Source organism: Epinephelus fuscoguttatus, linkage group LG4 (genome assembly GCF_011397635.1).
Source record: "Epinephelus fuscoguttatus linkage group LG4, E.fuscoguttatus.final_Chr_v1".
In the NCBI taxonomy this organism is placed as follows: Eukaryota; Metazoa; Chordata; class Actinopteri; order Perciformes; family Serranidae; genus Epinephelus; species Epinephelus fuscoguttatus.
The window spans coordinates 30,426,543-30,439,033 of record NC_064755.1 but is presented as its reverse complement, the minus strand read 5'-3'; the positions used below and the strand labels follow the sequence as shown (position 1 = coordinate 30,439,033).

The 12,491-nt window shown below is 39.2% G+C and overlaps 1 protein-coding gene across 2 annotated transcripts; it reads left to right on the top strand.

Moving 5' to 3' along the window:
• The first annotated feature begins 84 nt into the window (after nucleotides 1-84).
• hbp1 (HMG-box transcription factor 1) lies at nucleotides 85-12,010 on the top strand. 2 transcript variants are annotated; one of them, XM_049573833.1, is made up of 11 exons: nucleotides 85-141; nucleotides 1,431-1,591; nucleotides 1,685-1,865; nucleotides 2,245-2,365; nucleotides 2,538-2,652; nucleotides 3,656-3,780; nucleotides 4,120-4,276; nucleotides 4,567-4,711; nucleotides 8,409-8,696; nucleotides 10,769-10,910; nucleotides 11,078-12,010. In XM_049573833.1, the coding sequence occupies exons 2-11, from the start codon at nucleotides 1,519-1,521 to the stop codon at nucleotides 11,093-11,095; spliced, it is 1,365 nt and encodes a 454-aa protein (XP_049429790.1). In that variant the 5' UTR covers nucleotides 85-141; nucleotides 1,431-1,518; the 3' UTR covers nucleotides 11,096-12,010. The 2 variants fall into 2 exon arrangements, with proteins under 2 accessions (XP_049429790.1, XP_049429789.1); XM_049573832.1 differs by lacking the exon at nucleotides 85-141 and adding an exon at nucleotides 507-646.
• The last annotated feature ends 481 nt before the right edge of the window (nucleotides 12,011-12,491 follow it).

Here is a 12,491-nt window from a genome sequence, read left to right as displayed (position 1 = left end):
TTTTCTCAGCAGTATTGACCAATAGAATTCCCGGATTCTTGTAATTGACGTTCTCCTGCACCAATAGGAGGCTTCCTCTGTAAACATTGATTCCCACCCCTCGAGTCAGTGCCAGAGAGTTTCTTGATGTCGACAGGTTTGGTAAGTGGGAAGTTGACTACTTTTTTTCGAATAAATAAAAGGTTTAAACTACTTTTTAACTCTCGCGTTGTGTGTATCGTGTCTTTGCAGTTGTAGCACGGTGTTTTCGCGGGGCTGTCACGCGTTTATTTGATGTCGAAAGGCAGATTGTGGTCGACAATGTTTTTTTCGCTGTGACGCTTGTTGTTTTGGTGATAACAAGCCCACCCGACAGCAGTTTTGTGTTTCAAAACAAGTCCTTCGTTTGGTTAAACGTGCTTCGAGTCGTGCAAAAATGTCGCTGAAAGGCTTCTCTGAGTTTTCGTGTCATTCATTTTGAACGGGGCACAGAGGTTGCGTCATGCCTCAACTTGTTGACATTCTTTTGTTTACAGTGTTAGACCCGACAGCCTCTGGGTTTGAGCTGAGGACACTGCTGCTGCTTCAGAGGAGTGGGAAAACAGGAGGCCCCAGCTTCGAGTTAAATTTTCGGACATGAAAATACTTTTGAAGCGTTTTTCTAACGGTACGTTTAATGTATATCCGCGTTAAGGAAGTCAAATCAACCGTTTGTCAGCGCGTGCAGCGACCGTTGATCGCATATCAGAACGCAAAGAACCGTTAGTTCGTTGTAAACAGATTCATTTGACGTTCACAGCTTCTTTCATATTTTCAACGATATTTTTAACACTTTGCATGTCGCCAAACATGACAAAATGTTCAAATTAGTAAACGACATTTTACTCTTCGGTTGATATTCTTTCATGTTGTCTTTAGCATCGTGTTTTCGAGGGTTTATTCGCCACTTCTCGAAACGAATTTCTGGTATTTTTCACTTTGGCTACGCAGTTATGAATGAATGAGCTTTGATGCGCATGCGCCAAATGCTTTTAAGTTTATAAACAAGGCCTCCACGCAGCGGGTCACATGACTGTTCACAGAGGTGTACTGTGTCGATTCAGAGACAAAGGATTCCCTAAAGGCTGCCTACCTTTTTCTTTTTATTAAGGTGATGCATGACATGTCTCGCGTCGATTATATACTGGGGTATTTCTTTATTTGCTGTGGTTAGAAACCTTTTATATATTATGTGCATTAGCCTGTGCTGATGTTTTTTTGCTCCATTGATCCGTTTACTATGTCTTAAAGAGACCATATTACAATTAGAAAGACTAATTTTTCATAAATTATGAGTGGTTGTTGTTTAAGTATCATTAAAAAAAGCATTCTAAATTAAACAGAACTGTGCAGCAGTTTCACTTTGTTTGTGAAACCTCTCATTTTGTCCCTTGTGTTTTGCATAAAACCAGCTGATGTGGCAGAATATGAGGATGGAAGCTGAGTAAACTGCATCCTGTAAAAACAACAACAACGAGGAAACAGTGAAACATTGCGAGAATGGACGAGTCTTTCGATCCACTCAAGTGCAACGAGGACCTACCTTCCTCACCTGGGTGCCACATGGATTATGGTAAACATAACTAAACTGTCACAAAGTTACACTTAAAAGCAAACTTAGCTTTCACACACATTCATTGTGGATTTACTGTTGACGTCTCCTCAGATGACCTGCCAGAGCTGCAGGAGGTGGAGGAGGACCAGAGGTCTCCAGGGTTATTTCAGGTTGGAGCAGGAGTGTCTCACCAGGAGCTCAGCTGCTCCCCCAGCACCAACTGGCTCGCTGAGCTGGCCAACATTGCCACCAGTCCTCAGAGCCCCCTGTTGAAGAGTGCCCCACACAAGAGGTTTGTACCAAGATGAACTGGGTGAATATCAGATAAGTGTGACGAGGGCATACAGTAAACTCAAAAAGAAGTTGTCAACCTCTGTAAGAACACAAGCACACACAAAGCAGGATTGGCAAGTTTGCCACATGATTAAGAAAATGTGTCATGAAACATCTGATGAAATTATGTTGATTTCTTTGCAATCATTAAGGTGAATCATTTCAACAGTAAAGCTGACTCACTAGCCTTCTGTGGTTGAATACCTCTGCTGCTGCTGACTACATTCAGCTGTCTGAGGATCATAAATATTACTCATACTTTAAGGAGAAGTACAAGTATCACCAGTGACCTTACGTGATCATGATATATATTTATAATATTCTCGTTTTTTCCACAGATCATCTCCAGTCCACATCTTTGGCAACAGTAATAGTTTACATTCCTACGCCCGTCCCCCATTAGCCAGCAGTGCACCCAACCCATCCAGAGGCCACCTCAGGGAGCGCAGGCGTGTCAGGGTAACCTTTCACTTCTAACCTCGACCTTTGAAAACCTAACAATCATTCATTCCTGTTGACCCAGTGAATAATTCCTAGTAAACAGTGTATGACATGTACTGTGTACTGCAATTGTTTATCTTACTGATGTCATCTGATGTCATTGTAAGATGTGTTTTTTTGTTTACAACAGGCCAGCAGTGAATCAGAGTCTGGAGTTTTCTCAATGTCCTCATCTTTTTCTGATGATGAAGACATGGCCTGGTCTCACTCCTGGCCCACCACAGCCTGGCACTGCTTCCTTAAAGGTACACACACACTTGTGTACATACTGTATACATGCACCAACGCACACACACATTGAAGTGAAACCTGAGCTTTTCTAAGAATTTCTTGTGAAGAAAAAAATGGCTTCAGCATGACACCTCACAGCTTGAAGGCACAGTCCACAGTCTGTTGTTTTCTGGTGGGGAGTACATGTTTACACTGCGTTCATGTTTTCCAAAATCTGTTATTTTTTATATACACAAATGTAAAGCATACCATTTTTTCAAACAAATATAAGTTCAGGAACACTTCAGGATTTTTCCAAAAAACATTGTATAGACTCATGCAGTGATAATCCCTCTCAGTCATCACTCATGACTCACCAGAAGTGTGTGGCGGTGTGTTTTTCTGCAGACACTCTGCCCTCTGCTTGTATTTTCTTATTTTCTGTGCTCAGGACGTCTATGGGTGTGTACCCCCACAGCGCTCAGGTGACAATCGGGGCTTTATAAAAAGGTAGCGACCAGGTGCTAGATCGTAAGCAGAAGGCATCCAAGAGACACAGCACCCAAAAAAAACTGCAGATACAGCGAGGTGATACATCAAACAAGAGTGAACCTGGGGTTAGCTTTTACTTTCTCTTGGCGAGCGTATTTACAAACAGCATCCAACAATCCTGCATAGTATACCTTTAAGCTAAACTCCACCAAGATGTTTGTGAACAGACGTGTAATAAATATGATCAAACAGCACTGATAGGCTTTTTACTGCTCTGCCTTCAAAGTGTGCTTCTGATAGCCAAATATGTAATTAAGATAAGTTCAGACAGAAGCTGTAGAGGTGGTGAAACTAATCCTGTGTTAACACTTTTCTAAAAGGATCCTCCCTTTACAGCCAGGACTGGCATGAATCACAAACATTTGTGTAGATATTCTGACCTCCAGTGTTCAAACAGTGGTATTGCACCCACTTTCCAGCACTCTCTTCTCAGCATCAACACACATCTGCTTATTCATCATGTCACACTGTTGTGCTGATTTTCAGGAACTCGCCTGCGCTTTCATCGGGGTCCTAATGTGGAGTGGCAGGAGGCTGATGAACTTGGGGATTCTGATGACGACTCAGATGATGAAACCATGATGCCATCCTCCTCTTCCTCCTTTCTCAAGGTAGGCGACACGTTTAGTGTGTCTTAAAATGTTTCAGAATAATCTGCTTTGCTCTTGAAAACTTTATAGTCGTATACAGTATGTTTTCGTGTTGCTGCACTGCTGACTAGATGAGTGAATATTCAGTGAGATGTCAGTAGACATATCAATGGCTTGTACTGTCCACAAGGTGGCAGCCAGCCTAACAGTGCATGAGTGAAACATGTTACACCCTTGATGATATGCAGTGGTGGCATCATAGACACCAAGTTATCAGACCAAGTCTTTGTTGGTGATGTTCACTGCTCATCTTGCTTGTGAGTTAAGACTCCTGTTTGTGGTCTTTGGATTCATTTACAGAGATACGGTTCAGAGGGGCTGCGGTTGGTGAGCCACGAAGAGACGGTTTCTTTTGGCCAGGCAGTTCTCAAACTGACCTTTGACCCCGGTTCATCCGATGACGGTCTTTTAACAGCTGAATGCAGATTGGATCACCCCTTTTTTGTAAAAAATAAAGGTAAAAAAAAATCTTGGAGACAATTTTTAATCTTTTTCAGTACCAATTTAGACTGCAGGTTGTGTTCTCATTTAAAAAAAGAAAAATGTCAGCTTTGTTGGCAAGAAACAAAAGCAAAATGTTGTCCAAAACAGGTTTTGTTGCAGCATGTGAAAGTGGTCTTTGCCAGCAGAACCTTCCCGTGACCATATGTTGTTTGCAAAATGCAAAATACCTAGTTTTTTCTTTACATAAACCGCTTCATGATGAAAATAATCTTTAATGTACCATCTGTTTTTTTTTTTTTTCAGGGTGGTCCTCTTTTTATCCGAGCCTTACTGTGGTGCACCATGGGATCCCTTGCTATGAGATGCAGCTGGGCAACGTGTGCCTGCCACCAAACCACCCAGAAGCCATTAACTGCGACGACTCTGTTGTCTTTGATACTTTCAGAAGGTATGCTCCTATAACTGATGTGATCGTACTCTGTGTAATGAAGAGTTAAAGCAATAATTCACCCACAGAATAATTTGTCAATCAATTAGTCATGCTGTGTTACCTTGAATTTTGTGAAGAAAGTCTCCAGAAGAAAACTGTTTTTCTCACATGCCTTCCCTAAAACTTAATTGATTTATTGGTTGATTTGGGTTTGCATTAAACAGCAAAGCTATATTAAATCATTAGTTAACAAACTCTCACACAACTCGTGCAGAATAATCCAAGTTAATTTATCCATGTGTATGCTCAGTACTTCCTAAACCCATACATTTTTTGCTAAAGCGGTATTTAATCCTGAAGTGAAAGTGAGACTTATCAATACACTTTTAAAAGCCAGACTTCAATACTAAGGTTTTTTAGCGAAAAGTGCATATGTTGAGTTCATACGACTGGATAAATGAGACTTGATTATATGTCACGACCTGTGTGAGAGTTTGTAAACAGATGTATTGAGAAAGCTTTACTGTTGGTAAACGCTGAACCCATCAATATGTTTTCTGTTTCCTGTGGAGGCATGCGAGAAAATCAGTTTTCTTCATGCATTCTAGGTAAGATGGCCTGACTAGTTGATTTACAAAGGGTCATTTTGTGGGTGAAGTATTCCTTTAAGTGTCTTGAATTTATAGTTTTACGCCCAGTTCAGACAAAAGATTCACAACGAGACAAGCTTAAAATGCGCCGATCTGCAATGTTCTAAAAACCTGCCGGTTCACACCTATGCAACTTGATGAGATGGTGTATCCTCTCTATGCAACAACTCTGGAGGCTTTTCAGGCTTATTTTGTGCCTGAATATAATTTGTAGCTTCTTAAAATATGAGTGAGGATAGTGATAATGAGATACTGGCTTCAGCTGCATTTGTAGTAGTGATGAATCGGCCATAAACAGAAACAAAACGAGCATCAGGGGGGTATTCCAGAAAGCGGGTTATGTGAAAACTCAGAGTAAGTTAACCCTGAGATGAGAGAAACTCTGAGTTATCCGTTCCAGAAAGAGAGGTAACTGAAACTCTGAGTCAGTCACCATGGTAACAGACTCTGTGAACACAACCTGCTCGCTGACAGGTTTTCTTCAATAAACCCTGAGTTTTTCTCTGTCTCCTCCCTCTTACACGCTGTTTCATTTCCTCATTCTTTCAGTCCGTGTCAAAGCTTGTATCGAAGCGCATTTATTAGCGGAGATTTACCGTCTGTCACAGTCTAAATCCTGCTGGATATTAGTTTGTTACTCAGGACTGTCTTAAGTTACTGAATTTATGCACATCAGTCATTTCTTTGGACGGTTTTTGTCCATTCAAATATTACACAGCGAGAATTCATTCTCAGCTCAGAATCAAACCTCTGTGCTTTTTATATTTATTACTTTTTACAACACTGTGCACAAGGATCAGACTGTCACTGTCCCAAATGTTTATTGCACATAATGTGTAGGTCTTATTATTTAAATTTTAAAAATCGGTATGAAGCTTTAGACACGTAGTATCAATGACTAATGATCTCTATCACTGATGTCATTGGTCGCACTGATGGAACATAATTCCTATAGCCTAATATTGGGGATTATATGTTCATATTTCCGAGTGAGCAATGGTGCAGCATTTCAGAGTCTTTAAATTTACTGCATTTTAAAATCTCCTGTATTTTAATCTCAATGTCTTTTTAAGTGTAAATCACCAAACATATTATTACTGGGTCAGACTGTGAGTTTATGTCTTTGATCTATAGCCTAGCCTATATGTTTTAAATCTTCCTATTTTTCAGTTGCTGCCTCCTGTGTTTTTCCCCATCAGATTAAATCTGAACAAATATATTATTGTATATAATTAATATAATGCAGCCTAATGTATCTACAGCCTGATACACAGTCAGATTCCACCACTTTATCTTCATTAAGGATTATATAAGTCTGATAAATGATGAATAAAGGGACAACACTGAGTAAAACTTTTTTACTAACTTAATGGTTAACTTATTTACACTTTCCTCGCTCTGACTCAGGCTCTTCTTTTAAAGATAAACATGCACCGTCTGCTACACATGCATTAATATCTCTACATCCACTGGATTAAAATGGAGGCGCTGTCTTTTATTTACCTGTTGCCATGGTGAATCGTGGAGTCGGAGCTCCATTGATGATGGGTTTTTATTGTCAGCTTAACTCAAGAGTGAACATACTCAGACTTGACTGAACTCACTCAAATCAGCTGTTCTGATACCCTTAATTCAGAGTTCGGGGTTAGACTCAGAGTTTGTTGAACCTCCTACCTGGAATACCCCTCTGATGGACTGTATTCATAATAAATAAGCCACAAGGACAGATCAGAGGGCTCAGCGGGGATAGAGCACCTGCTACAGCCGTCCGCAGTCATTTTGACTTGACTAGCGGACTTTATTACAAGCTGATTGGCTGTTCAAACAGGTGACGTGCTTTACATTCTAAAACCAGCCACCAGCAATTTGACCAGCTGAGCTGCAGGTGACGCCATTAGCCGGCTTGAGTTAAGCTGAGATGGGTCAGTTCACACCGCTGCAACTTTTCTCTGCAGCACTCTAAAATGGTTTAGTCTTGTTGTGAATCTTTGTCCTGAACTGGGTTTTATTTAAAAGTGTATTAAATGACGGTGTGAAAGTTGTTGCTCACAGTGATGATTCTACATGTTAAGACAACTATCACCGGACTGTGCAGATCGCCTCAGCTTTACTGAGCGTTTTATAGAGTTTCAGCTCATTGTTTAGCTGCCTGGCCTGCAACTTAGCTGCTTTGATGCACTCACACTGTTCTCACTGCCATTTTTGTAACAGCATGTAGGCCACTTGGGGATAAGAAAAACTAGTTATGATGATAAAGTTGACCTGCTGCTTTTTACTGAAAACAGCTGGGGGTAAGAATAAGCAGTGAGAATGAATCAAAATAAGTAATGTTGTGGACCACACAGCTAAAATATGAGATGAAACTCATTATAACACGATACTTTGGCTACATAAAGCTGAGGGCAGCTGCACAGTCGGGTACACTTGTGTTGAGCAAGTATACACACACCAAAGATTCTGCCCAACTCCTTATACATTTTTTAATAGAATCAAGTACACTCCAGTTTAGTTTTAGGACAGTTAAATTATAAATTTACAGTTATTTTATCCATATATGAGTCCATCCTTACCTGCTGCCTTCTTGTACTCTGCACTAAAGGCAGGTATTTCTCATCTCAGCATCATCTTGTACAAGACCATTTGTAGAGACTTGTTTTTTTAATGTCATTTGTGGCTTGCAGAACAAAATTATTATACACTTAAAAAGAAATCTTTCCTGTCTACATACCACTTAAGATAAAACAAACAAAAAAGTTAGGCAAAAATTTTGAATCTGAAAAACAAAGTGATTGGTTGATAAACATATTACTGCATTTATTAATCATATAACAAGTCTACAATCATTTACATGTCCAGTATTTGCATATTTGAGATATGTTTTTAAGAGAGCAATTAAAATGAAAAATGTGTTTCAGTGCAGCAGAGTTTTAATGTGACAAGGTGACATTTTCAGACAAACAGCAGGAGTTAACACTTAAGGGAAAAAAATAATAATGTAAGCAGAAGACAAATTAGACAAACACAATGCTAACGTCTGTCTCTCTTTTCTTTCTTTTCTCCCGCAGTTACGACTTCACCCCACTCGACTCCTCAGCAGTGTATGTTCTCAGCAGCATGGCTCGTCAGCGCAGGACCTCCCTGTCCAGCGGGGGCGCCGTCAGTCCAGACTGTGACAAACTTGAGCGCTCCAGCTCCCCACAATCCTCAACTGGCAAGTCAAACAGGAGCCACACCTCAGGGACAGCCAGCGGTGCCACGCCTACGAAATGCAAGCGGCCAATGAACGCCTTCATGCTCTTCGCCAAGAAGTACAGAGTGGAGTACACACAGATGTATCCTGGGAAGGACAACAGGTCAGTCAAAGTCAATGAGAAATATTCTGTAGAGCAGGATTATTTAATTTAGGTAAATTAATTTCTATATCACCGTGTCACATCTGAAGGTACGCTCACATTAGCCCTCCGTTCAGTGAAATTTCCTCACGCTCAGTCTTGAAAGAGGATCTGATGTCATGAGCAGGGTGATCACAGAGAGAGATCAGACCATGACAGCTATGTTACAGTTTCTGGTCTGAATGAGAGAGGGAATAAAATTCGTAGGGCGGAAGTGTAATGTGACCGTACAGTTACAGTATAGTCTCATTTTGAGGATGACACGTTAGCTTATGAAGCAGAATGAGGGAAGAGACGGCACAGTGTGTATTGACAGTTTAAAAACAGAGACACTCGTTGTGTCTAAGTTACTGAGTTGGCCAGGCCAGAGCTGTCGAGCCCAGAGCTACAGATTAAAGGTCCGTAAAATTATACGTAAAGCTTTGTTGTCCAACACAAAGAGAATGCCTCATGAACCTCCGAGAGAGCTTGAGAGTAAGGATAAAGTAACACAGTAACTCCAGGTATGTGTGGTAGCTAACCTGAATGAACAATGCTCTCTCCTCCTTTAAGATCCTCCATTAAAGAGCACACGAGCAATGCATTTGTCTCCAACTGAGAGTTGGACTGGTTTATTAAGCCAATCATGTCCCAGCCGGTGTAGCTTCCATCGTATGTGAGATAGAAGTCCTCCCTGGATACATCTAGACAATGTGTTATTTTTCTTTCAAATTAAATTATTCTAGTGCAGGAGTAGTGTCCAGCTTTGCCCTCAGTGTAATTATATGTTCTTGAACCATTAAACATTTCATAAACCAATTCTTCATTTAAAGCCACAGGTCCCAGCTTCAGCACTTGAGGTTAATAACTAAAAGAGCAGTGTCTAAACTGTGAAATTTAATTTGTATTAATTATTTTTATTACATGTGACATACTATACTATTACTTTTTATGTGATTGCTGTACTGTGACTGTACAGTAGGACTTTTTTCTCAAGCATACTGTACTATATTGTGTGTATTTTTTTTAATTATATTTCATGACAGCATACTATGACCTTTTGTTGTAGCAAACCATATTACGATTTTTTTAAAATGACGATTTTCATGATTTTTTGATGACAGGTTCATGGCATACCGTCCCTTTTTTTTTTCCAAATTACATTTTTTATGACTTTTTTTTTTTTTTTACTATACAATGACATTTTTGGCATACTGTACTATGACATTTTTTTTAAAAAAAAATTTATACTGATACATTTTTTTTGGCATACTAAATTATGACTTTTTTGGGGGCATACTATACTATTACTTTTTGTGGTGTACTATACTATGTTTTTTTTTACATTTATACTGTGACATATCTTTTGGCATACTAAATTATGACATTTTTTGGGCATACTATACAATTACTTTTTTTGGCGTACTATACTATGACTTTTTTGACATTTATACTGTGACCTTTTTTTGGACATACTATACTATGACATTTTTTGACATTTATACTATGACATTTTTTGGGCATACTATACTATGACATTTTTTGACATTTATACTATGACATTTTTTGGGCATACTATACTGTGACATTTTTTACATACTATACTACAACTTTTTTTTTGGACATACTAAACTATGACTGTTTTTTGGCATAATATACTATTTTGGCACACTATACTATGACCTTTTTTTTTGACGTACAATATTATCACTACTCGTTAACTATACTATGACTTTTTTGCATGTTTTATTAGTTTTTTGGGCATACTATACATTTTTTTTTTTTAGGATTTTTTTTTATTGTGTACTATATTATTTTTTATGACATTTTCCATAGTAATCAATACAATAACTTTTTTCCATAGCATAATATACTGATATTTTGTGGCATAATATGATATTTTAAGTGACACTTTTATGGCGTACTAAACCAGACATTTTTTTTGGCATACTATTCTATGATTTTTTTTTTATGAAATTTTTCTAGACAGATCGTGTTAAGAGAATAATGTGTGTAATGTGATTCTTTGATCTTTCTCTCACCTTACACTCCAGAGCCATTAGTGTGATCCTGGGTGATAAGTGGAAGAAGATGAAGAATGAGGAGAGGAGGATGTACACCATGGAGGCCAAGGCTCTGGCTGAGGAGCAGAAACGACTCAATCCAGACTGCTGGAAACGTAAAAGAACCAACTCAGTAAGGACCTCAGTCACTGAACTACAACATCTATCAGCTCCCTGTTTTTCTTGTTTATAACATCCACACTGCACAGTGACCCTGCATGTCAAGTCATGTTTACAAGTCTTTGGTTTCAGTCATGTGTCCACCCTACCGTACTAACAGCTCATGTCGTCTTTCAACAGGGTTCCCAGCAGACCTAGATAATCTCCCAGAATTCCCAGCTGCTGGCGTGTGGACCCGTAGTGTTGCTGGACAGAGTCTGATGGACCGCTTGATGCCTCTTTGCTCTCCTGTATTCTTGAGACTCAACTGTGATGCTGAATTCACTTGCTTTTTGTAACCTTGAGACATTATTAGAGACAAACCAGAATTATGAACTATAAACAAAACATGTAATCTAGTCACTAACAGTGCATATATTTTCTTATATCTTTAATTTCAGAGACGTCATATTCCGCTGAAATAAGAATGAACCTTCTCAGTTATATCAGGTTATTTCATATTCAAGGTTGAAACATGAGAGTCTGTGGTGCTATGCTTCAGTGTAGAAGGAGCAGTAAACAACAAGTGTCTATTTATAATTGTAAAAAAAGGGGAATTATAGCTAACGTTTTTCACAACTGTTCAAATTGATTATATTTGTAAGATTCAATATATTGCACAGATTGGTAACCCTTTCATACATTTTGTAATACAGTATATATTCTGCGGCTGAACTATTGCCAACAGTCTGTGATGCTGCCCTGCCAAGTCTTTAGATATTTGCCTGACCACCCGGCCATATGATGAGAGGGCTTTCAGCATGTGGTGGTGGGTTTACACTCAGTCACAAAGCACTTCAGGCCTTCGCTGTAAGTGTTTGTTTCTTTTGCACTTTATATAAATATGTAATCTAATCCTTTACAGCCATTGTATACAGGTGGAAAACAATTGTATGATATAGCTAGTATCTCGACAGTTAGCCGGTTGACACAATCATGGCCCAGTCGCAGTGTTCTGCTTTCAGGTTGCTCTTGAATTTTAAGTGCTTTGTTCATAATGTACAGGTCTCACAGCCCCGACAACCTCTTGCACAAAATATCCTTGTATCATATTATAAATAATTTTTTTTTTAAACTTGCAATTTATCAAAGTTTGTTTGGTTCTTTTTTCATAAACTGTAATCACAACCTGTGGGGATGCTTGTTTTGAGTAACGTCCTCTTATGAACATGTGCCTTAAGCGATATGCTGAACCAAATCTCATCTGAACATCTGACTACTAAAGCCCAGTTAAAGTGGGTGTTCTTTTTCTGTTTCTCTGGGTCACATCAAAACCACCATGCACATGCAGTATGCTAACAAAGCCTCTCAAGGAACGATTGTGCCGAAACAAGACGATGAGGACTGAATGAGGACAACGTTTAAGGTTTTAATTGTATCTCACTCAGTGAAACTTGAGCCTTGTCTCCCGCAGATGAAAAAGGAAAATGAAAGGAAGCATTAGCATAAGCTTTCAACTCAAAGGAGGACTTGCATTTTCACAAAAACAACCAGTGATTTAGACAGATGTACAAGATTTGCTTAATTTCCCTTGAGGCATGATGCCTGCACTGGC